The sequence below is a fragment of the Equus caballus genome, chromosome 28, assembly GCF_041296265.1.
Source record: "Equus caballus isolate H_3958 breed thoroughbred chromosome 28, TB-T2T, whole genome shotgun sequence".
Classification (NCBI taxonomy): domain Eukaryota; kingdom Metazoa; phylum Chordata; class Mammalia; order Perissodactyla; family Equidae; genus Equus; species Equus caballus.
In genome coordinates, this window is record NC_091711.1 from 50,925,001 (window position 1) to 50,949,225 (window position 24,225).

Below are 24,225 nucleotides of genomic sequence, written 5' to 3' on the forward strand. Positions count from 1 at the left end.
ACAACTTCAAGTGACCTAATATATGTATAATTAGAGTCCCTGAAGGAATAAGGTGAATGAAAAAAGACTTGAAGAAATGATAGAAATTTTCCAGACTTGATGAAAACTATAAACTCACAGATCCAAGAAGCTCAATGAGTATCAAGTATAAGATATATGAAGAAAATTACAAGGCACACCATGACCAATATGTTCAAAGCCAGAGATAAACAGAAAATTGTAAAAACCACCAGAGGAAAACTGACATGTTATGTACAGAAGAACAAAGATAAGGATGACAGCAAATTCCTTGTTGGAAGCAGAGCAAATAAGACAAAGAGAAAAACCTTTAAAGTACTGAAAGAAAAAACCTGACAACCCAGAACTCTATACCATTGAAAATCTCTTTGAAAATGAAGGATAAATAAAGACTTCTTTAGCATACAAAAGCTGAAAGAATTGCTCATCAGAAGACCCACACTACAAAAAATGTTAAGAAAGTCCTTTCAGTAGGAAGAAAAATGATTTCAGATGGAAATTTTATCAAAAGAATAAAGAATACCAGAAATGGTAATCACGTGGTTAAATATAAAAGATATTTTATTACTATTTAAACCTGTTTAAAAGACAAGTGATTGTTTAAGACAATATATTTAAAATTTTGGATATTGCTAAATCAGCATTTAAGGGGAAATTTGTAGCACTAAACTCCTATATTAGAAAAGAAAGACCTCAAGTTAGTGACCTCAGCTTCCACCTTAAGGCACTAGAGAAAGAAGAGTAAATACACACTGTGAACTAATACAATGTTATTTGTCAATTACATCTCAAACTGGGGAAAAAAAGAATAACAAAACCCCAGGTAATCAGAAGAAAGGAAATAATAAAGATCAAAGTGGAAATTAATGAAATAGGAAAGAGAAAAGCAACAGAGAAAATCAATGAAAGCATATGTTTAAGAAAGAAATAATACCAGTTCTACACCGATTCTTCCAGAAAAGAGATGAGGGAATAGTTCAGAACTCATTCTCTGTTACCAAAACCTGACAAAAATACTACAAAAAGAGAAAACTACAGAGCAATATACTTCATGGTCATAAACTAAAAACTCTAACAAAATTTCAGCAAATTGAATCCAACAATCTATAAAAGGATAACACATAATTACCAAGTGTGGTTTGTTCTAGGAATGCAAGGTTGGTTTAATACTCAAAAATCAATCCCTATAATTAACTATGTTAACAAATTTTAAAAACACATATAATCTCAATAGTCACAGCAAAATTATTTGACAAAATCTAAAATCTATTCCTAATAAAAACTCTCAGCAAAATAAGCATAGAAGGGAATTTCCTTGATCTGATAAAGGCCCTCTATGAGAACCTGCAGCTAATATGGTATTTAATAGTGAAAGGATGGATTATTTTCCCCTAAGATCAGGAAGAAGACCAGGATTGCTGCTCTGATGGCTTCTATTCAATCTTCTGTATTAGAGATCCTAGTCAATGTAATAAGGCAAGAAAAGGAAACAGTAAACCTGTCTTCCTTTGCAGATGATATAGTTGTCTCTATAGAAAATCTGACGGAATCTAGAAAAAAGATACCAGAACTAAAGAATGAGTTTAGCAAATTGCAAGGCACAAGATCAAGATGTGAAAATCTACCATATTTCTATGTACTAGCAAAGAACAATTGCAAATTGAAATTTTAAAAATATAATTTACAGTAACATAAAATATGAAAGACGTAAGGACAAATCTGACAAAAGATGTGCAAAATCTATGCCTTGAAAACTAAAAAATATTGCTGAGAGAAATTTGAGAAAACCTAAATAAATTGAGAGGTAAATTGGGTTCATAGGTCAGAAGACCTAATATTGTTAAGATGTCAGTTCTCCCCAAATTGATGTGTAGATTCAAGAAATCACGATCAAAAACATTTTCATAGAAGGCCTTTTTTTCCCCATAAACTGATAAGCTGATTCTAAAATTCATATAGAAATGCAAAGGATCTAGAATAGACAAATCATCTTTGGTAAAGAAGAGCAAATCAGAAGCTAACACTGCCTAATTTCAGGACTTCTTATAAAGTAATCAGGTACAGGAATCAGGACAGTGTGGTATTGGTGTCAAGACAGACAAATGGATGGAACAGAACAGGGTCCCAAAACAGACCTGCCCAGATATGGACAATTGATGTCAACCAATACACTAGCTGCTGAAGGAGGAGAGTCTTCAACAAACTATGCTGGATCAACTGGACATCCACGTGCAAAAATGTGGACTTTAATCTGTGCCTTGCCCTAAATACAAAGTTCACTCAAAATGGACTGGAGATCAAAACTTTTAAAAGAAAACATAGTAAAAAAAATCTTTGTGACCTTGGGTAGGGCAAAACTTTTCTTAGCTACAATACTGAAATTATGATGCATAAAAGAAAACATTAGACTTCATCAAAATTAAAAACTTCTGCTCTTTGAAAGACACCGTTAAGAGAATGAAAAGACAAGTCACAAACTGGGGGAAAATATTTGCAAATCATCTATCTGATGAGGAACTTGTATTCAGAACTTATAAAGAACTTTCCAAACCAGCAACGCAATAAAAAATGGGCAAAAGATTTGAACAGATACTTCACCACAGAAGAAGAAAATGGCAAATAAGCACATGAAGAGGTGCTCGACGTTGTTAGACGTTAGGGAAATGCAAAAGTAAACCATGATGAGCTGCTGTCACTATGGGAACAGGCAACATGAGAAGGACTGACTATTCCAAGTGTTGGCGGGATGACTACTCCAAGTGTGGAGGAACTGGAAGCCTCATCCACTGCTGCTGGGAATGTGAAATTGTACAACCACTTTATAAAACAATTCGGCAACTTCTTTAAAAGTTAAACATATACCTGCTATGTGATACAGCCATTCACGCCTGGATATTTACCCATGAGTAATGAGAAAGACTTTCCCAGTGTTCACTGTAGTTTTACTTTTAGTAGCCAAGCCTGGAGACAACTCAAGTGTCCATCAACAGGTGAACGAGTAAACAGACTGTGTATAGCCATATAGTCATGCAATGGGCTGGACTTTTTTTTTTTTTTTTGCTGAGGAAGATTCACCCTGAGCTAACATCTGTTGCCAATCTCCCTCTGTTTTATATGTGGGTCACCACCACAGCATGGCCACTGACAAGTGGTGTAGGTCTGCGCCCAGGAACTAAACCTGGGCCACCAGAGCAGAGTGCACTGAACTTAACCCCTAAGTCACTGGGCTGGCCCTAGGATGGACTTTTCATATGTGCTATACGTGGATGAATCCAAAAATAATTATGCTGAGTGAAAGACACGAGAGTTCACACTGCATGATTCCATTTATATAAAATTCTAGAAAATGCAAACTAATCTCTAGGGACAGAAAGCAGATCTGTGGCTGTTGGGGAGGAGGAGGACGGGGAGGTCTGGAGAGAGGGTGTCACAGGGACTGAGGAAACTTTGGGGATGGTGAGACTATCCATTATGCTGACTGTGGCAGTGGTTTCACAGATGTACACATACGCAAAACGTCAGCAAGTCGAATACTTAAAATATGTAGAGTTCACTTTATGTCAATCACACATCAATAAGGCCCAAAAGGTCATTTCCTTCCCTCATCCATCTGTGATGTGTGTAAGCCAGCAGCAAGTGTCCAGATTCCTGCCCAGGTTTGGTGGCCCCTTGGGAGGGGGGTCTCTCCCAACTCAGTTTACATTTACTCGAGATCAGAAGTGGGAAAAAGAAAACAATAAGACAACTTTAAAAAGATGTCTTAAACACCAGGGATGCAACTGAGTTCACACCCCTGGGAGCTTCTCTTCACCAGCGCGCCCTCATGTCCTCAGTGGTGGGAGGGGGTAGACCAAGGGAGGGGCGGAGGACCGCAGGCTCCCCCCACCAGATCGATGGAGACTTAGAAAACCACAAAACCAATGAAAAGTTGGTCTGCCTTCTATGATTACCGTGTGTGGGCAGTTCTAACAGTGCCAGTGATAAAAATCCTCCTCCCAGTTGCTCCAGGTTCTAATCACCTGCCCGCCCCTGGCGTGGCCCACGCCAAGCATCCTGGCCGCCGCTGTCCTGGAGCTCGTGGGATCTAACACACTATGTGGGGCTTTTTGGAGGGACTCCACCCAAGGGCGGCGGCTGGAACCTGAGGAGGCAGCCGGACCCCTGGCTGGCCACCAGCTCCGTGGGACAGGCCGGTGGGCTAGTGGGCAATGTGCGGGGAGCAGAACTCTGTCCCCAGGCCTGATGTCCCCTTGTGTGGAGGTCACACGTGGAGCCCGGTGCACAGCGGTCCTAAGGGATGAGACTGGGCTTCAGGATTCTCTCTCCAGCTTCACAGTGAAAACTTCCTCCTCGACCAGGACATGAGGTGTCTGCATCTTCTGACCTTTTCTGGGAAACACAAAGACCTGTTCTAGCCAAAAAGAACAGCAAAGCCAGAATATAGGCAATAAATGGTAGAGCAGTAGAAGGACTCAGAGGAACATGAAATGATGACATATGTAGAGTTAAGCAGGATGGATGCAAAGGAAAAGTTGCCTCTTGTAAAAGAAAATGTATAAAAATAAGAACAGGCTCTTGTCCCAAGTTAAGCTGACGAAAACAGGAGAGAGGAGCAAGCAGAGGAGGGAATGAGTGAGGCAGAAATATGCGGAGTGTTTGTGGTTCAAAATGGGGAATGCTGCTCATTGTTGCTGTGTGGAAATAACTGTGAACCCAAGATTCATCAGAAAGACTTGGGGAGAAGTAAAGATATTTGATCTTAATCAAAAATTTAAAGACTACCATAGAGCCTTACTAAAAGAAGGCCTAACAGATGTATTTTAAAAATGAGAAATATGAACTCAAAAGGAAGAAGTGGCTTACGGAAAGGAACAGTGGACACAGGAGTTGGTAAACAGGTGGTTAATTTAAATTTGCATTGACAGAGGAGGACAAAGAAAGACTATGTTTAAAAACAAGTTGGGACGCAGAGCACAGGCAGCCATGTCTGTCGGGGCATCTCCCAGCCCAGTGCAGCTGAGAGCTTCAGGCACAGGGCAGGCCAGGGAGCCACAGAGCTGCCCTGGTGACATGTTGGTCCCTGACCCGGTTTGGGGGAGTCTGGAGAAACTCTGGGGCACTGCGGGCTGGCTGCTCTGAGCCGGCAGGGCCAAGTGGAGAGCTTCCTGGGGAGCTGAAGCCTCTAGCGGGTCTGGGTGCTGGTTACCAGCACTGGTTTGCACCTCCAGGAAGATCCAAGAAGCCTCAGAAATGGTCCTGACAGTCTTGCATTACTCCTGGGTACCACTCAGAAACAAAGGTGACTCTGGTTTGGGGGAAGGCCCCTTCATCCTAGGCCTCAGGAAATGCCAAGAATCATTTCTTGAGGGTGTTGAGCAGATGTACTTAAAGATAAACAAACACACCAGGAAACAAAGCGCCAAAAGGGAGAACCAGCAGAAACAACGGGCCACAGACAACCCAACAGAGTTCTCCGATGACGGAAGTGCCAGCCGTGAACTACAGATAAACTGTGCTAAACAGACAAGCTCGAAAACACGTGCAGTGGGGAAAAAGTATAAAGAAGGACGAAGCACATTTGAAAGAAACAAACAGAAGTTCTAGAAATGAAACTCAGAGAAACAGAAATTTAAAATGCAATAAATGATTTTAAGAGCAGTTGGACATCACTGGAGAATTAGTAAAGTGGAAGAAAGATCACAATGAATGATCTAGAAGGCAGCAAAAGGACAGAAAGATGGAAGATACAGAAGAGAGATTAAGAAAGGTGCAGAAAGAAGTAAAGTGCCTAAGATGTGCCCACTCGAGTTCCAGAAGGAAGAGAGAGAAGGGGCAGAGGCAATATTGATATGACGGCTAACTTTTCTAAGGCTTACACAAGAAAGTAAAAATATAGGCCAGTCTCACTTATGAATATAGTTGCAAAATCCTAAATAAAATTTTAGCAAATTGACTTGATGTATCAAACATGATCAGATAGGATTTGTTTCAGGACTGCAATGTGGTCAACATTAGAAAATCTATCAGTCAGTTTCACCTCATTAATGGATTAAAGGACAAAAACTACATGATTATCTTCATAGATGCAGAAAGTTTTCATACAGGGCAACACATATCCATGTTAAAAGAATGTTTAGCAAAATAAGAAAAGAAAGGCACTTCCTTGTCTACATTGAGGACATCTACTGTGAACTCCCAATAAACCAACACTCAATGGTCAGCCTTGGGGATCACTGCCATTCATATCAGGGCTAAGACCAGGGTTCCCCATTCAACGTTGTCCTGTGGATTTGAGCCAGTTCCATAAGATCAAAAACCAACCAACAAACATAGGTTTATAAACTGTCACTATTTGCAGGATATGTGATTATCTATGTACAAAAACTTGAGACTCAGTGGGAATCTATTAGAAATAACAAAGAGACTTTGACAAATGTATTGGATACAAGATCAATATACAAAGATAGCATTGCTTTACACTAGCAAAAGCCAACTAGAAAATGTAATAAAATAAGGAAACCATTCACAGTATCCTTCAACCTCAGAAAACCATAAATAAATGCTTTGAGGAAGACCTAAACAGATGGGAAGCCATACCATGTTCATGGGTGGAACACTCAACTCTGATAAGATGTCATTTCTGCCTCGAATTGATCAATAAATTCAATGCAATTCCAATCAAAATGTGTGATATTGTGACTTACAGTAAGAAATATAAGGGCCAGCCCGGTGGCATAGTAGAAGAGTCTGTGCACTCTGCTTTGGTGGCCTGGGGTTCACAGGTTCAGATCCTGGGCACAGACCTACACATCACTCATCAAGCCATGCTGTGGCAGTGACCCACACACAAAATAGAGGAATATTGGCACAGACGTTAGCTCAGGGATAATCTTCCTCACCAAAAAAAAGAAGAAAAGAAATATACATTTGGTCTTCATCCTCGTTTCCGGCACAGAGCTCCTAAAACCCCTGGAATTTCCTAAGTGATAAGAACAATAAACGTGTCTTTTGCTATTCATAACAAGCCCCTTTCAACCACACCTGAGTTTGTGTTAATGAGGTGACTTATGGAAAGCACCTACATGGGGCTGATGCCAGAGGACCCAACCCTGTGATTACAGGGTTGGAACTCTCAGCCCCACCCCTGACCTGCAGGGAGGGGAGAGGGGCTGGAGATTGAGTTCAATCCCCAACAGCCAATGATTTAATCAATCGTGCCTGGGCAATGAAGTCTCCATAAAAACCCAAAAGGATGCGGCTCTGAGAGCTCGGTGAACACGTGAAGATGTGGGGAGAGAGGTGTGCAGAGAGGGCGTGGAAGCTCCACCCCTCCCCACATGCCCGCCCTACGCATCTCTTCCCTCTGGTTGTTCTCGAGTTATATCCTTTCATAACAAGCCAGTCAACTAGGAAGTAAAATGATTCTCTGAGTTCTGTGAGTCGCTCAAGCAAATTAATTGAACCAGAGGAGGGAGTCATGGGAGCCTCTGATCTATAGCCAGTTAGTCAGAAGCACAGGCGACAACCTGGACTTGGAATTGGTGTCTGAAGTGGGGGACAGTCTCGTGGGACCGAGTCCTTAACCTGTGGGATCTGACGCTATCCTCAGCTAGACCGTGTCAGAACAGAGTTCACTGCTTGGTGGTGTTGAAAAACATACACACTGGAAAATGCCTGCTGAAATTTTCAGGAAACTTGACAATCAAAAATTCACATTGAAGAGCTGAAGATGTACAAAATGCTAAGACCCTTTAAAAACCTTTCGATTGTAAAGATGAAAGGTAGATCCTGAAAACTATTACAGAGCAGACAGCCTTGCTCCACACCCAGGTGGCCCCCCAGCTCCATTGCAGCTCCTTCCCTCACTCCAGAAGCAACCACTGTCCTGACTTTTCTAGTCACGACTGTTTTGCATTTCTTTACGGTTTCATCACCCAAACATGCCTCTCCAGACATATTCTTGAATCTTGCTCATTTTTTAAACCTGGCTATCTGTTTGGTCTCTCTTAGTCAACCGGTGCTCCTTGCAGTTGTTCAGATGAAGACCAGGCTCCTGAGGGGTCAGGCGTCCTCCACTGGCATTTGTTTTCCTCCTGGTGCGATCTCTGGGCCCTGCATTTCTGGCAAATCAGCAGTGGGGCCCGGAGGCCTGACCACCTTCAGGGTCGAGTCTTCTGACGGGACTTGAGCTGCTGTTGAATGGCTTTATGAGGAGGTGTGTCGTGTCTGGATCTTGGCCGTGTTTGATGTCAGCTGGTACCGAGGCTCCCAATTCAGTGGGAGATGCAAAATGGCGGTATCATAATTCCATTGTTTCATTTCCATTTATTAGCTGGAATAATTACTTACTCCAAGGTAGCTTTCATAGAAGAGAGCCAGGATCGAGGCTTGACTCTTTTCTTTCACTTTCCCAGTTTTCAAGATGATGACTGGTTTCTTCTCATCCACCAAAGACCAATGACTCTTTTTTTTTAACAATATCATTATGAATGCATGGGTTGCAATTCACTGCAATTCTTATTTTTTTAAAGCTCCAATGATGTCCTCTTGGCTAGTGGCAGCTTCTTCGGGTTGGTTCCCAAGCCTATTGACATGTCACCACAGCCTTGAGCGCCCTCTCGCCGGCTGGTAAGACAAGATGTTCAGGCTCTTGCACATTTTCTGCCCCAAACCGGGAATCAGTCACTGTGGTCAGAAGCCCTGCCTGGTTTCCTCCGGTGGGAAATGGTATTTCAAGACCCTGGCCAAGGGGGCTCATGGCTGTGAGGTAGTCGTTGGTTCGAGGATATTTGTGTGGGCAAAGCTGCAATATATTTATATAAAACAAGTGTGACTCATGAGGTGATATTTATGTTACCAATTCAGAGTAAAGGTTTTACTTCACCTTTTCTGTATGAACCTGCTTCTCTTTTTTTGCATGCGGAGAGTCCTGATTCTCAAGAACACGGGGATGATAGAATGAAAACACGTCCTCTGCTGCGTTCCACATAATACAGGGTCTCAGAGTCACAGGACTACCAACCAGGACCAATCGAACAGTCTGTCTTGGCATCCACTTTTCTCATTCTCTCTGCATTTTTTATGGCCGTTCCCTATCTACAGGGTCAGACCGTTGAGCTGGGACACACCACACTATCTCCCTTTTAACGTGTGGTCTCAGTTTTGCCCGAAGCCATGTACTTGATTCTCTCCCATTTCCATGGGGGCCTCGCCAGTCCTTCGGGCTGCCTGAAGCTTGTTTCCTGTAGAGTTCTCCAGAGGGGCCTGTGCCAACGACACACCTGGACGTCAGCTTTGCTTTTGTTGGAGGATATTTGACGTATGATGTTGTGGATCTGACACATTTGTATGCTGTCATATGACTGCCACTGTGGCGATGGTTAGCACCTGTATCGAAGAATTCCCATTCCGTTTTTGGGGTGGGAAGAACGGGGTCCCTCAGAAGTGTGGTGATGACAGTGCCGTGTTGCTGTCTACACTGAACTGTGCGCTGTGGCTGCCCACACCTTCTGCCCGTCTGAATGCTGCTGATGGAAAGTCTGACGTCATGTCCTTTGCCTCCAGGGTCAGCTGTACTCTCTTTGCAGAATACCCAAAAGATTTTTCTCTTTCTCTTTAAAATCCAGTCATCTTACTAGAATAGGTTGGGTATTCCCAGGTACGTAGTTTGCCCTTTCGATAACTAGTTTCAAGAAACAAATTTAAAAGTTTTCTTGAGCTGTAGTTCTTGGGGTTTGTGCTGTTGCTTCTGTTTTCATCTCCAGGGTCCCTGTCATCTGTGGTTTCGACATTCTTTGCCTATGGCAACATTTACCAGTTATTCACACATCATTTCAATCTCTTTTTTTCAATTAAAAAAAAATGTCCTCCTTTCAACTTCTACTTCTCTGAAGGTGTTCAGTGTTGGGTCCACTTACTCTTGTGTTCTTCTAATGCAGCCTTCACTCCTAAAACGGCTTTTTGGGCTGGCCCGGTGGTGCAGCGGTGAAGTGCTCACGTTCTGCTTCTCGGCAGCCCGGGGTTCGCTGGTTCGGATCCCAGGTGCGGACATGGCACCGCTTGGCACGCCATGCTGTGGCGGGCATCCCACGTATAAATAGAGGAAGATGGGCACGGATGTTAGCTCAGGGCCAGTCTTCCTCAGCAAAAAGAGGAGGATTGGCAGCAGATGTTAGCTCAGGGCTGATCTTCCTCAAAAAAAAAATAAATAAATAAAATGGCCTTTTCCTTTATTCCTAGTTCTGAGTGTTGCCACCTCATTTCTGAATATTTCTAGTTTCTGTTCATGTCACTTTCACGTCTCAGATCATTTTCTGAGCATTCTAAACCACCCTGAAGTGGGGGCACAGCAGGTTCCAGGGCGTTCCTCAGTCTTGCTCTATCACCATCACCTGTCTGGAGCTTGTCCTTGATGCTATTCTGTGGCTTATATTTACGAGAGCTCAGTTTCCCTGAGCTTTCTGCAGCTGTCTTGGTTCTGACCGCCTTCCTGACCACGCAAACCTCCCTCCCCTCCTGCTGTTTTGGGTGATGTTAAAACGGGCGGATTGCTTCCTCAGGTCCTGCTTCCCCCTCGTCTGTGCCTCCTCTTTTCCTGCCTCTGTTGTCCTCACTCTGCTCAACCTGATGCCACCCCCAGCCTCTCCATGTGCAGCCGCCTCACAGGGCTCCTCACAGGATGCTCCCTGCCGGCGCAGCCCCCTGCCACGGAGCCGAGTGGGGACAGCCATCCTGGCTTCCTCTGCTTTTCTCAGTTGGCTGCGTGCCTCCGTGTGATTACGGTTGTCTGTCTGGGTTCTACTGCGCTCCGTCTGTCAGACGTCCCTCTGCTTCCTGCCACACGCCCTGCTGCTCCAGCTCATCCTCGCGGTTTTGGAGCCTGCACCCGCGTTGTTGAAAGCACTGTGCGCCACTTCTCCTTCACGGTCTCCTTGCTCTGTTTGCATCTGAGGACTCAGGGAGGTGATACACCTCCTGGGACAATTTAGGAAGGAAAGGAACAAAGAGGGCATGCGCTCCACCAGAAACCCCTACCTCATGGAGATGGATGATGAGAGACAAGGACAGCGGGTCAGAGGACCAACCACAGCGGCTGGAAGTCTGACATCACACAGTCAGATGGGGGTGAGGGAGCACAAGTCACTTCGGGCTGTGTGTGGCCAAGACAGAAAGAACGTCACCACGATAATGGGGAAGAAGTTAAAATATGAGCGAAGGGAAGAAAGGCAGCTGGAGGGAGAAAGGAACATAGAATTCAAAAGACAAAGAACAGGTGACAGAAGACAGTATACCGAGGGAGACGACGCTCCTCAGGCACTTCCACAGCAGAGCATCTTAACAGAGAAGCAGATCCCGTAAAACAAGGGCTCAAAGACAGATGCCCAGACAGCCGCACAATCAGAATAGGAGGCGCGCGGACCCGAGGAGCAAGTCGAGGACCAGGCAGCCCCATCTCAGGGCTGACACGCACAGGAGAAATGTGCAGAGGGCTGGCCCCGACTGAAAACTAAATTGCTGGCTTAGAATGGTTGAGATAATCACGGAAAAAGCAGTTGAGAAAGACAAAATGAATGGAACCAGGTCGGGAGATGGAGATCATCCAATATAAAGAGAAGGGGGCGCCTGAGGCAGAGAGCTCACAGGAGCATTCAGAGGAGTAACTAAAACTTTCTCTGATGTTATGAAAGAACCCCATTCGAGGGCCGAAAAGGAGCCGGGATCCTGGAGAAGCGGCTCAGAGCAGCGGGACGGGGACCGAGATGAGCTTGGGTAAGTGGTGGTGTTCAAGGACAGGAAGAGTCCTTAGGCCGAAGCCCAGGTTGGCACCAGCCTTCTCTGCAGGTACTGCCAGGCGACCGCGAGTGATGGGGACAAGGGTCTGTGCGGGAAGCCTGTGTGACCCTGGAAGGGCGCAGACAGGACGTGGCACATGCGTCAAAGCAATGGCTTCCACCCTCCAGGAGGGAACGCCGGGGAGCAGAATGACCTGCGGGGCGACCTGACGCCATTAAATGCCAGCAACCACTGCCCGGCCCGGCAGCCAGTCGTCCTCCCACTTCTCTGAGTGTTTCGTGATCTCCTGTCTTAACCTCGGAAGGGTCCTTGAGGAATGCTATCTCAAGGTGAAGAAACAAAGTTGAGCCATTTCTTCAGTTTACTTTTACTATTAAATTCAAGTCAAATAAAATAAAATGCATATTTTAAATAGCATAAGGTGATTTCATTTTTATATTTTTATCTGTTTATCCTACTAATTGTATATTTGCCTACAAAAATGTCTAGAACAATGTTTTCCTAACGTAAATAATATTTACTTCTATATGGGGGCTTTGGAGCGAGATTTATTTTAACATTCCTTCTTATATATTTCGTATCACTTATTCCTTTTAATAAACATAGAAGTGTTTACAAAGACAATAAAGCTATTTTTAAAACGAGGCGTCATCTTACATTGGGCAAAAATGAAAAAGTTTGATAAGAGGAAATGGGGGTTTCCACATATTGCTGGCAAGAATGTAAACAGGTGTGGCCACTTCAGAAAGCAAGGTGGGGTCATCCAACAAACAGAAGAGCACAACTTCCGGCCCGAGCTGGGGCCTTGCCCACATGCACCAGGCCCTGGACAGGGACGTCGGGGGCTCTGCTCTGTGAGGGGGTGGGGGAGGCCAGGGCAGTGTCGGCTGTCCTTACTGCGGAGGGAGACCCCAGCTACAGAACAGACCTGGCCCCTGGGGAGGCCAAGGTGACCCTGGTGGCCTGATGGCCTGAGGACTGGGAGGGCAGCATGTCCCCTCTGCCTGGGATGTACTCACAGTTCATGTGGCTCCTGCAGGTGAAGCCCTGCGGACAGAAGGAGAGGGTGAGAGGTCAGCTTGGTCACCTCTTGTCCCACCGCCTGCACCCAGACCTGTCACGTGGCCCCCGTCCTGCCTTTTACTGCCTCTGGGACCTGGGGGCGCTGCATCTCCTGGCTCCTCCTGTGTGTCCAGGGGTGCTCACCCTGAGAACACCCGGCCTGATGCCCCACATGCAGTGGCCACTCAGTAAACGGTGTGACCTGGACCCTGTGGACATTCAGACCCCCTCCCCACCAACTACATGCCCCACTTCTGCTGCTGGCATTCGAAGCCCCCACAGGCCCGCCTCGACCTGTTCTTCGTCAGGGGAACCTTGGCTGAGGCCTCCCGCATGCTGGCACCGGCTGGGTGCTGAGTTCACGAATAAAAGAGAAAAAAGAGGTCCCTGACTCCGAGGAAGCTGCATTCTGAGATGGGAGACACTGCGACCCTAAGACATCGGTGAGCTATGTTTTATGTTGGATGCTGGGAAGTGGCGTGGGAGAGTGACAGAGGGGGCTGTAAACCTGCTCGGGGGTGGTCAGGGGAGACCCCACTGAGAGGGTGACTTAACGTGGGGTGTGAGCCAACGGGGATCTGTGCAAGCTGCCTTTCCAGGCCCAACTCGGAGCTGATTCTCACCCCCAACCCCTACACCCTGCCCGACGGAGGGAGCCCCCAAAGAAGGGGACTCGGCCCAGGACGGGTGCTCTGGGCTCAGACAGGGGCCTGTAGGGGAAGGGGCTCGAGGCCATGCCTGTGGACCCCGCTTTAGTGGGTGGGACGTGGGGCTCCACAGCTGCGCTTGGGAGAAGGAGGCCAAAGACTGCGGCTCTGGAAGCCCAGAGACAGAACCAGCTGCCGGAATCCAGACCAGCCGGCGGTCACTGTCCTGGGACACAGGGCTGCAGCGGCCCGTGCTCAACAGCGGCACCACGTGGCAGCAAAGAGCAACAGCAGGCCAAGGCTCTCCCTCCCAGGGCAGACTTGATCCTCTAGGGTCCCAAGAAGCTGTGACTGGGGGCCCCCAGATGGAGACCCTGGGCCTCCTGCTGGTAGCACAGGTGGGGAGAGGGCGACTAGAAGTCAGGTGCATTCCTTGAATTTGTGGAGCAGCCACGACTGGTGGTTCCATCTCCCACTCCACCCCCTTTCTAAATAAACTTTAGTTAGGAGTAATCTTAGATTCACAGAAATGATGCAAAGACAGCATCTCCCAATGCCAATATCTTACATAATACAGTGCATTTGTAAAAGCCAGGAGACCAGCACCGTGCCTTCCCGTTAGCTGAACTCCAGACTGTGTCGGGAGCTCACCCGTCTTTCCCTAATGTCCATTTTCTGTTCCTCATTGCATTCAGCCTCTCCACTCTTAATTCTCAGCCTATTGTCACGTCCCTGTCTTCCGACCACACGATATCTTCCTAGAGACTGCTGACATGTCCCCGTCCTCAATCTCCGGCCACCACAAAACCGGCTGAGGGGACTGGACCAGTGTCTGGACCCTCCCAGCCTGCCCACGGCCCCCCGGTGAGGTGCACAGCCTCAACCGCCTGCCCCGGGGGCCTGATCCAGGGGCAGCAAGAGGGCTCTGCCCGGACAAAGGGGCTGAGCCCACTTGGGTACCCCTCCAGAACATGGCTGAGCAGCGGATGGGAGGTGGGCAGGAGTGGGCGGCCCCATCCAGCGCACAGGAGACAGCAGAGCACTGAGGTGACCCAGCAAGGCTAAGCAGCAGCAGGGCCTGGCCAAAGAGGGGGCAGTGGCCCCCCTCACTCCCTCCTACAGCCCCAGGTGCTCAGACGCCCCCTTGGCAACCTCAGTCCTACCTGCCCGAGCGCTACCCCCCACCCCAGACCTCAAGGAAGGAAAAAGGCCCTGGTGGGGGCTCTCGGAAGCTCCAGAGGTTGAAGGGCATGCCTGTGTCCTGGCCACTGGGGACCACCTTCTCTCTCTGTGCCCGATGCCCATACAGGCTGGAGCTGTGCCCGTGGGTGTCTGGGAAATGCGGTTGGATGTGGTCTGGAGGTATACCCTTCAGGGCCCAGATCCCCTCTCCCCTCAGGGATGCAGGAGATGGTGTGGCAGGGGCAAAGGTCGAGGTCACAGAACAGCTGAGGGCAACGCCGCCCAGGGACCCTGCTGTCTGGAGCATGGAGGGGAGGCTGGCCGGCCAGCGCCCTGGGGCCCGGCGGGGCAGGGCAGGGATGGAGAAGTGCCCCTCCCCTGGGGGTTTCCAGCGGGCTTCTCGGGGCTTCCCGGGGGCGTGGGGGTGTCTGTGGGGCGGGACCCTGAGGTGCATCTTTGGGGTGGGGTCTGGGTCCCCGCCTTCCACTCCACATCTGCCCCCCGGGCCTGAGCTCCAGCGAGGAAAGGACCCAGCATCCCAGGCTCTGCTTCCTAGTGGTGGGAGGGGGCTAAGGGCCAGCGGGGGTCCCAGGGTGAGGCCCGGGGGGTGGAGTCCCCAGGGCTTCCTCCAGGGCCAGGTTACCTCCACCGGCCAACTCCAGGGACGCCCCTGATCGCCTCATTCAGCACTGGGGTGCTATGGCCATCTGTTGCCGTCCCCCCAGCCCCCACTGTCTGGTCAGCAAGGATGGTTTTTCACTAAAGAGTGGCCAAGGCCCAGGACTGACCTCCAGTGGGCTCGTGTGTCCCCTGGTGTCCCCGGTCCTGCCTGAGCTCCCATGGTGGCTGTTCCCACCATGGGTGGGCTTCCTGCTCTGTCCTCTCGAGTTCATACCTCTCCTCCCGAGCTGGACACCTCCACCTCCAATGTCCCTCCGCTCCCCTAACCCCACTGCCCAGCAGGGCACCGAAGTGGCTAGAGCTCTGTGAAGTCCAAAATGGTGCCTGGGCCTCAGCCACCGCTGGGGGCAGCAGCCCCGGGCAGTGAACGCCTGCCCTCCCGCCTCTTGCGCTGGTCCCTCCTCCAGCCTCCTCTCCCCTTCCCCTGCCTCCCCTTCTTGGAAGATCCTTTCTCTTCCTCACAGCTGGGCCCTGGGGGCTCAGTCCTCAGCCTGACCCTCTGGTCCCATTTCATCCTGTCGTGTGACGGCTCCACTCACTGCAGATCAGGCCACCCTGGCCTCCACTCGGATGCCAGCTGCCCCCAACATGTCTCCATGTCTGATGGGTTTCTCAAATCGCGTATGTCAAACACAAGTTTCCTCCCTGAAAACGTGCCCCGCCCCGGCCCCCATCTCAGGAAACGCGTCCTCCGTCAGCCCAGACACTAAAGTCTGCTCAAAGATCCATCTTTGATTTCTCCTTCCCTCAACTGTCCCCAGTCCTGACAGCGCCACCTCCAAACCACACCCCAAAGTAGCCCCTCCTGTACCCCATCTCTCCTGTGGGGCAGGTCCAGGCCGCCAGCCCCTCCTGCCTGGACCCGCTGTTTCCTCTGCACCCACCTGTTCCCACCAGCAGCGAGGGGGAGCATCTCCTCGCCCGCCGTGGGTCCTGCAACTCTGACCTGAGCCCCCAGGCACTCTGGCCACCCTGAGCCCCCTCTGTCCCTCACTGAGCTCCCTGGACCCTCTGCTGGACATACTCCCAGGCCTCATGGAGCTGTCCCCAAGTGTCCCATGGGGGTCCCGGCCATTGCCCTTGAAAGGCACACACCAGCTCTCGCCCTGGCTGCCCACTGCTCTCTCGCCTTCTCCACAGCAGTTGTCACCACCTAAACCTTGCGTTGTGCCTTTTCTCCCGCTAGAACACGAGTCCCTGAGGTCAGGGCTGCATCTCTCTCCCCACGGTCCCCACACCTGGGACGGCACACAGCAGGTGCTCACCAAGACCCCATCCCTGCGACACCTGCCATGTTCCCTCTGTGCCCGTGTCCCTGCTGTGCCCCCACTGTCCCCACACCCCTTCTGGACTGTGTCCCCCTAGCCTAGGCCAGTCTCGGCACTGGGCGCACCTCGTGGACGCGGCACACTATGTCGGTGATGCTGGCGCCTCCCTGGGGTTAGGCTGAGTCAGCCTGCCCTCCGGAGAAGTTCCCGCGGCTGCTTCCCGCCCGGATGAGCATGCTCCCTGCAGCACTTCCTTGGCAGTGTCCACACAAACCCAGTTGCCGCCTGGAGCCCAGCGCCCCGATGATGCAACACGGCTCAGGGAACGTGGGTGGCGGGGGCTCTCAGGCTGCCCCCTCACATGGCTGCTCAGGGACGGGTCACTCTGAGACCCTCAGGCTCTCAGCAAACATTCCCAGAGCAGTGCTGCAGGGGCCGGCTGGGCCTGGCAGGGATCCCCAGGCTACCAGGTCCTCCTGTCACCCACTGCCCCCGGGCCTCTGCACCCCCTCACCTGTTGCTTTTATCGTGTGCCAAGGGTGCCAGGCTGGTGCCCACCTGCAGAGGAACCGAGGCCCCTCAAGATGAGAGCCTAGGAGGGGGTAGAGACTCACCTGAGAACACGAGAGGCCACATTCTGCAATCCGAGGAATGGCCAGGCCCCGGTAAATAATCCAGGTCAGGGAAAGGAAGGCCATTGCTTGCCCAGTCAGCATCGGGCCGGCCTGACAGTGACTGCCCGTGTGTGTTGGGTGAGCTTGCAGGATGCCTCGTAGCTGCTGCTCTCTGCTTTCTCAGCCTACAGCTCCAGCCCCAAAGACAAGAGAGTCTTGAGTTTGCTCCTAGGGCGGACACGCCCCCTCTCGGTGGAACACAGCCCAAGTGGGCTGGCTGCAACCACAGCGCCACAACTACCCCCCCCCGCCCCGCCCCCTCACCCCCCCACCCCCCCGCGCCCTGGCTCCCCCTCCAGTTGGGAGGCTGGACTCTGGCCAGATGCCCTTGGAGTTTCTAGGCTGCCGAAGGAGGCATCTTGGAACTCTGAGCCTTTGGGGTCCCAGATAACGGGTATCTCCTGGGGCTAGCTGCTACAGCAGTGCTGGCTGCAGGCCTGATAGATCAGCAGTGCTGGCTGCCCTGCATACCCCAGGGCTCCTGGGTGTACCCCTGTCTCTCAGGCACCCACCTCAATGGTGGAGGAGGGATGGTGGCCAATGGCCCTGGTCCTCGAGCTTAGTGGGCTAGCAAAGGAGCAGGCACCATCCTGGGTGCCTGCACCTGGGAGCCCTGAGCCCCACAGGAGAGCTCTCTCCTGGAATGGGATCTGGGACTCCACCTCAAGAACCGGGTGCCCCCATCCCCCCTCCAGATGCAAGAGGCTCCCTCGTTTGCAGAGGCCTCTCATGGCTGTCCCTCACCCCAGAGCGTGGAGCCCTGTGGCCTGTAACTCGGGCCTGGCTCCTGCTCGGGAAGTCACTCCGTGCTCCTTTTTTCTCACTTGAATCGTCCTATGTGGAGGAGAAGTTTCCAGGCTGAGGCTCATGCTTCCCGCCTGTCTCCAGCCCCGGCCAGGGGAAGGGCAGTGGGAAGGAGAGAACCAAGGTGCGGCTCTGGGGCCCCTGGGGCCCTCCCTCCCCGGGCAGGCCCAGAGTCCCTGACCAGCACTCTTCCTGCACCTGCCAGGCAGGTGTGAACGCCTCTGGCCCAGGAGGACACTGTTCCATGAGTGCGGAGCACAGAGAGGGGTGTATGGCTAGGGAGCCTGAGGAGCGCTGGGGATCTGCCTGGAACCCCAACAGGGCACCCAAGTGTGGAGGGCGGCAGACTCAGGGTGGCACTGTCCCCAAGTGAGGCCTCCTGGGCAGGCAGGTCCCTGGAATGGCCCTTGGTGCAGATACAGCCCCACTGGCTGCCTGGCCACCTTTTGGGCCCTTATGGGAGCCCAAGTGCTCCGTGATGCGGACTCGGGCCCGAGGGAGGAGCTGCCTCAGGAAGTGCCGAGGGCACTTCAGCCCCAGAGGATAGAACCCACCCCAGACATCGCCCACGACCATGGACCCAACCCTCCTGCCACCCCGGCCCAGGCTCCAGAGCCCACTGCCCAGCCTCCCTCCCTCCCAGCCAGCCCTCAGGTCTGCCCTCATCTGGTCTAGAGCACATGTGGGCTGGACTTCTGCGGTCACTGCGGGGCTCTAGACACCCGGTCCTACGCTGCCAGGGAGGAAAAGCAAACGGGGATGGAGCCTGCCCCGGCAGTGCTCACCTGTGGCCACTGCCCAGGGGAGAGCCTGACACCCCTCCACGCTGGGCAGCATAGTGGCAGCAGGCTGGCGTGTCTGAGGGGTGGCCCAGGAAGGTCAGCACTGGTCTTCCTGCTCTCCCCGGTCTGCCCTCAGGTTCAGACCATCCTTGGCCTCTGGATCAGGCAGATGGGGTGATTCAAAGAAAATGTGCTGCCAAAGGGGCTCATGTCGCACGGGCCCAGGAGCTGCCCTCCTGGCCAGGTAGGGGGCACGTGGCCTCGCTCTGGCAGCCTTGAGGCCTGGAGCAAGCACCGTGACTTCCTCTCTTATAACTGAGGTGACAAGTGGGAAGTGCGGTACCGAATGAGCCCATGGGCACAGTCTTTCCTTGGAGAAAGGAGGCCCACACAGCCCGGAGACACCCCCGTGGGTCCACCATGCCCTGGCCCCTCTCTGTGGTCACCCTAGGACAGGCCCACCGACCAGGTGACATACCTGGCGCCCTGAACCTGACATTCCAGCGCCCAGGGGCCGCAGATGATCAGAAGTGGATGGCAGACCCAACCACACGACTTCACAGGAGGGACAAGTGTAATGGGGATGTCCCCGGGGGGGTTCCTGTCTTATCCCTGAGAGCTGGGGCTACAGACCCTCCCAGTGTCCACAAAAAACTGGCCCTAGTGACCCCTCACAGGCCCCCCTGCTCCATGCAGGCTTGTGGTGGCTGGGCCACCCCAGCCTGAGCCCAAAAGGACACAGGGGTTCCCCCTACCCTGGTCTCCATAGCTCTTGTGGCCCACTGATGGCCAGAGGGCCCAGAAGTCCAGCTGCGGTGGAGTCTGGGGTGTCCGACCAGGGTGGGCATTCCCCACCCCCTGCCAAGCTGGAAGGAGACACCTGGCTGCACAGAACCTGGACCAGCACAGCGAGACTTCCGCCGGGGAAACGAGTGAGTAATGATGCCTTGCCTGGGACCCCCGCTGGGGGTGAGCAGGGCGCCTTCCAGCAGGGACGGCTCAGGGGCAGCGCACGCTGGGGAGAAGGGGGCGCCAGGAGGCGTCGGTGTTTGTGTTTGTCTGCCCACGGCGGGCGTCCTCCTCTGGCTGGGGGGGAGACCGGGTGAGGGATTCGGATGGTGGGGTGAGGGGAGCGGGTCTACGGGGTGTGGGCACTGGATGCGGTCAGGGGTGCAGGCCCCGGGAGGGGCGGGGCTCCACAAGAAATAGCATGGTGCAGGTGGCACGGTTTAGCTACAGTAGCTCTGTATACAAGGCCCCTCTCCACGCGTAGGTTTCAAAGAAACGAGCCACGCTCCGGACGCTGCGGGGCTGGGCGCGCCCATTCCCATCCTGGTCCTCGGGCCGTCCTGGTCCTCGGGTCACGGGGTCCACGGGCCGCCATCCGGCCCGCTGCCCAGGGGCACGAAGCAGGTGCCCTGCAGGATGGCGACGCAGAAGGAGCGGCAGCGCTTGCAGGGCCGGGCGGGCGGCAGCGAGCCGCAGCACACTAGGCACGGAGCTGGGGGGTCCCTTGGCAGCCCTTGGGGAGAAAGAGGCACTGAGACCACGCCCACCGGCGGAGACCGCGCCACCTGCCCAGACCACGCCCACCAGTCAGGAGACCACAACCACCACTCCCACCACCCCCACCTTCTCCAGACTTCGCCTACCTGCCTAAACCATGCCCACCATACCTGAGACCATGCCCACCTGCCCAGACCGCACACACCTGCCCCAGACCATGCCCACCAGCGACGAGACCACGCCTGCCAGACCTCCCACCTGCTCATACCTCCCCTACCTGCCCCAGATCACACCCACTGAGGCCCCCTGACTGAATCCATCAGTCCGTGAAATCATACTCACCACCCCAGATCAGCCCCACTGACCCCAGAGATCGTGCCTGTTGCCCCAAAACCACGTCTCCAACCACGTTCACAGACCCTGAGACTATGCCCACTGGGAGGAGATTGCTCCCTTGGGCACACCCACCTCAGGGCATGCCCACCTCAGGGCTGCCCTCACCCCTTGCAAGGCCAGCAACTAGCTGGAAGTCCAGCCCCAGCTGGCTCCTAAGCCCACCTACTCCCGCACAGACCCCACTCCTCTTTCCCTAGCTCTCAGGAAATCCCAGACCTCCACTCAAGGCCAAGAGGTGGGTTCCCAAGAGCCTCGAGTCTCTGGATGAAGGCTGTGGGGACTAGCGAGGTCCCCTTTGCTCTGCTCATCTGCCTGTATGCCTCTCTGCCTGCTCCCTAACCCCGAGGCCAGGGGTGGTCCCACCAGGGTGGAAGGTGGTCCTGGGGCAGCAGCCCTGGTCCTCTGCCTGTGGGGAGGCAGGCAGAGGGCCTGCTGTAGGGAATCATGAGCAAGTTCAAGCTCCCTGGAGCCCACAGCCCCATCACCACCCATGAGCTTCTCCCCAAAGCCAGCCTGGGTACCCTCTCTCAGGAGCAGGGCCAGCAGCACCCCCAGCACCCCTGGACCGTGCCCCAGCCCCTGCTTAAGAGGCCAGAGTGGAGGACACCTGCAGACCCGCAGGGGCACGTGTCTCCAGGGCTCAGGCGTGGGAGCAGACTGCAGGGACCCAGCCTCTGGCCGCCAGCCCGCCTCCTCCCCTGGGCCTCCCCTGGGCCTCCTCCCCTGGGCCTCCTCCTTGGGCCTCCCCTGGGCCTCCTCCCCTGGGCCTCCTCCCCTGGGCCTCCCCTGGGCCTCCTCCCCTTGGCCTCCTCCCCTGGGCCTCCTCCCTGGGCCTCCTCCCCTGGGCCTCCTCCCCTGGGCCTCCCCTGGGCCTCCTCCCCTGGGCCTCCTCCCTGGGCCTCCCCTGGGCCTCCTCCCCTGGGCCTCCTCCCTGGGCCTCCTCCCTGGGCCTCCCCTGGGCCTCCTCCCTGGGCCTCCTCCCTGGGCCTCCCCTGGTGCCTGAATAGGGGCTGCTTGATGCAGGTCCTCCCCTAGCCCCTAACCCACCCCGGCCTTCCTCACCACAGGCGATGCCCAGAGGACCCAGCTGCACCCGCCTCGGCTGGCCTGAGCTCAGACCCCTGGAACTGAGGCCCTGCCCCCCCGGGCCGGGAACAAGATGGGCCATGGGCATGGGGCTGAATGCCAGGAGATGAGAGTCAGGCTGCAGCTACCTGTGCCCACTGCCAGTGTGCTGGACCACGACCCAGAACTCCAGCAGGTCAGCAGCTGGAGGAGCTCAGTAGGGAAACTGGAGTATCAGGGCCGGGGTTCCACCAAGAGCTGATGGATGAGCCCCGGGTCCCATGCAAGGGTGTTCTGCCCACTGGCCTCCTGGAGTGCACTGGCACCCTGGGGGACCCGAGCACTTCACGGGCAGGCTGGGCTCAGTGCTCGCCCCTCCAGGACACGGGCCTGCAGGTCTAGGACGTGGTGACCTTGCCGAGGGAGGGTGCTGTGTCCAGCGGGTCTGCAGATGGGTAGCCCAGTAGTGGCCATGACAGGCGAGAGTGGGCAGGCACTGTATACTGCCAGGCCACCATCTGTGCGGCCACTGCCTGCGTGGAAGCTGCTGCTTCATGAAGATTTTCACGCAGAACCTCTGACACCCCAAGATGGGTGAGGCCAGCAGGCAGGTGGGATCGTGTGTCCCTCCAAGAGACCAGGGCCTGGCCAGGCTCCCACAGGCCTCCGTCCTTGTCCTCCAGGCCTCTGGCCACTGCTCTTGCTCCGTGACCACCCCCAGGCTGGTCTCTGGCCAGCCCTCCTCACGGAGTGGGGTGGGCCTGTGCCGAGCCTTCTCCGCTTCCCTGTGCTGGGGCCTGTGAGTCAGCCCTGGGGCTGCCCAGGCCCCGGGAGGCCAGCCAGTATGCATGCTGCAGCCTGTGTGGGCAGGAGAGGATGGGAGCTCCCAGGCTTTCCCAGCCTCGGGGCCAGGGCACTCCCCAGCCAGCAATGGCCCAGCCCAGGAGCACCATAGGCTGGGACACCACACCTGCCAGAGCCACCCACTGCCAATTGCCTAGGCTGAGTCACTCCTCCCCCGGGTCCGGGTAGGGTCTGGGTGGGGTGGGTGGGAGCGGGGCCACCCGGCACCTATGCCAAACAACCCACAGCTTCCTGGAGCCTGGAGCAGATGCTGAGCCAGAACCTGGGAACAGGGCCTCCCTGAGGGGCTGGGGCCAGCCTGGCCCACAGGACATGCCAGGGCCTGCGCGGCACATGAGGGTGTAGGAGGCAGGAGGCTGGGGCTTGGGTGCTGGGTGTAGGGTGGGGAGGCCACATCTTTGGTGTAAGCAGGCACAGTGGCTGAGGGTGGCAGCTCTGGGGGCAGCCCTTCGCCCACTGATGTACCCAGGGATAAACAGGGCCCAGTGAGGGGCTGGAGGCTGGGCCAGCCCTAAGCCAAGGAGGGCAGGACTAGGCATCTGTAGTGAGGGGTGAGGTGCCTGAGCCGGGGAGCACCTGCCAGGCCGAGCACAGATGCCTGCGAAGGACTCCCCTGAGGCCGGGGCTGTTTAGGGGTTGGGGGCTGAGGGGCTGAGAAGCAGGACAGCCATGACCCAGGCACCTTGAGGGTGAAGCGGGCCAGACGGGGAGGTGCAGGGTACACACAGAGTGGCGGCAGCCCTGAAGGGAGCGGGTGTGCTCAGGAATTGGGGGTCTGGGATCCAGACCACCCTCCAGGGAAAACCAGCAAACCAGGGGCATAAAATACAAAAAGCTTCTTCTTAAAAGCAATGAAAAGCTGGCAAAACAGCAAGGCACGATCAGGTCAAGGCCAGGGGAAGGTGAGCCCCGGGAGGGGACGGTCTCTGAGGCTCTTCCTCCTCGAGTTTGCCAACCAGGGCCACCTGGGCTCGAGGTTCCAAAGCCTCGTGGGGCGAGGGGCACAGACCACCTCAATAAAGCAGCTCCCCAAAGGGCTATACCCTCAGGGCAAGAATGAACCCCAAAGCACACCGTCCGGCCCACTGGCCCCAGGCGCTGTGTCCATTCCTGGTGCGGGGCAGTGTGTGGGGGGGAGCCCAGAGGACACCAGTCCCAGTCGGCCCCAAACAGATGTGCATCCAGATCCTTATCCCCGGGCTGGGGCGGGAGGGGTACAGGAGCAACCAGGCATGGATTTAAAGTGATGCCTGAGGGGCCTCCTGGGCAACTGGTGGGGCAAAGACCACTCTCTGAGGGATGTGCCTGCATTCTGGAAGGAATGCAAAGAATCTTGCAATTAACTGCTTAAAGAAAATGAGCCGTTTACAATAAAACGTGAGAAAGTGTCAGCAGGTACAGCAGCACAGGGCCACCAAGGCTTTGCCTCTGAGAATCGTCAAATACAGTATATGCACTAACTATCCAATTTCAAGTACAACTT

General features: G+C 53.7%; 2 protein-coding genes across 4 annotated transcripts in view; both read right to left on the reverse strand.

Annotated features, from left to right (window-relative positions):
* The window catches only part of IL17REL (interleukin 17 receptor E like), a 33,381-nt gene extending 15,889 nt beyond the window's left edge, over positions 1-17,492 (reverse strand). For both annotated transcript variants that reach the window (XM_070254304.1, XM_023631752.2), the window contains exons 1-2: positions 17,266-17,492; positions 12,831-12,858 (exon numbers count right to left, since the gene is read on the reverse strand). In XM_070254304.1, the coding sequence (XP_070110405.1) occupies positions 12,831-12,858; positions 17,266-17,367 (130 nt within the window). In that variant the 5' untranslated portion in view covers positions 17,368-17,492. The remainder of the gene's footprint in view (positions 1-12,830; positions 12,859-17,265) is intronic.
* Positions 17,493-20,070: 2,578 nt separating this feature from the next.
* TTLL8 (tubulin tyrosine ligase like 8) overlaps positions 20,071-24,225 on the reverse strand; it is a 76,664-nt gene continuing 72,509 nt past the window's right edge. For both annotated transcript variants that reach the window (XM_070254311.1, XM_070254308.1), the window contains one exon: positions 20,071-20,433. In XM_070254311.1, coding sequence (XP_070110412.1) covers positions 20,401-20,433 — 33 coding nt within the window. In that variant the 3' untranslated portion in view covers positions 20,071-20,400. The remainder of the gene's footprint in view (positions 20,434-24,225) is intronic.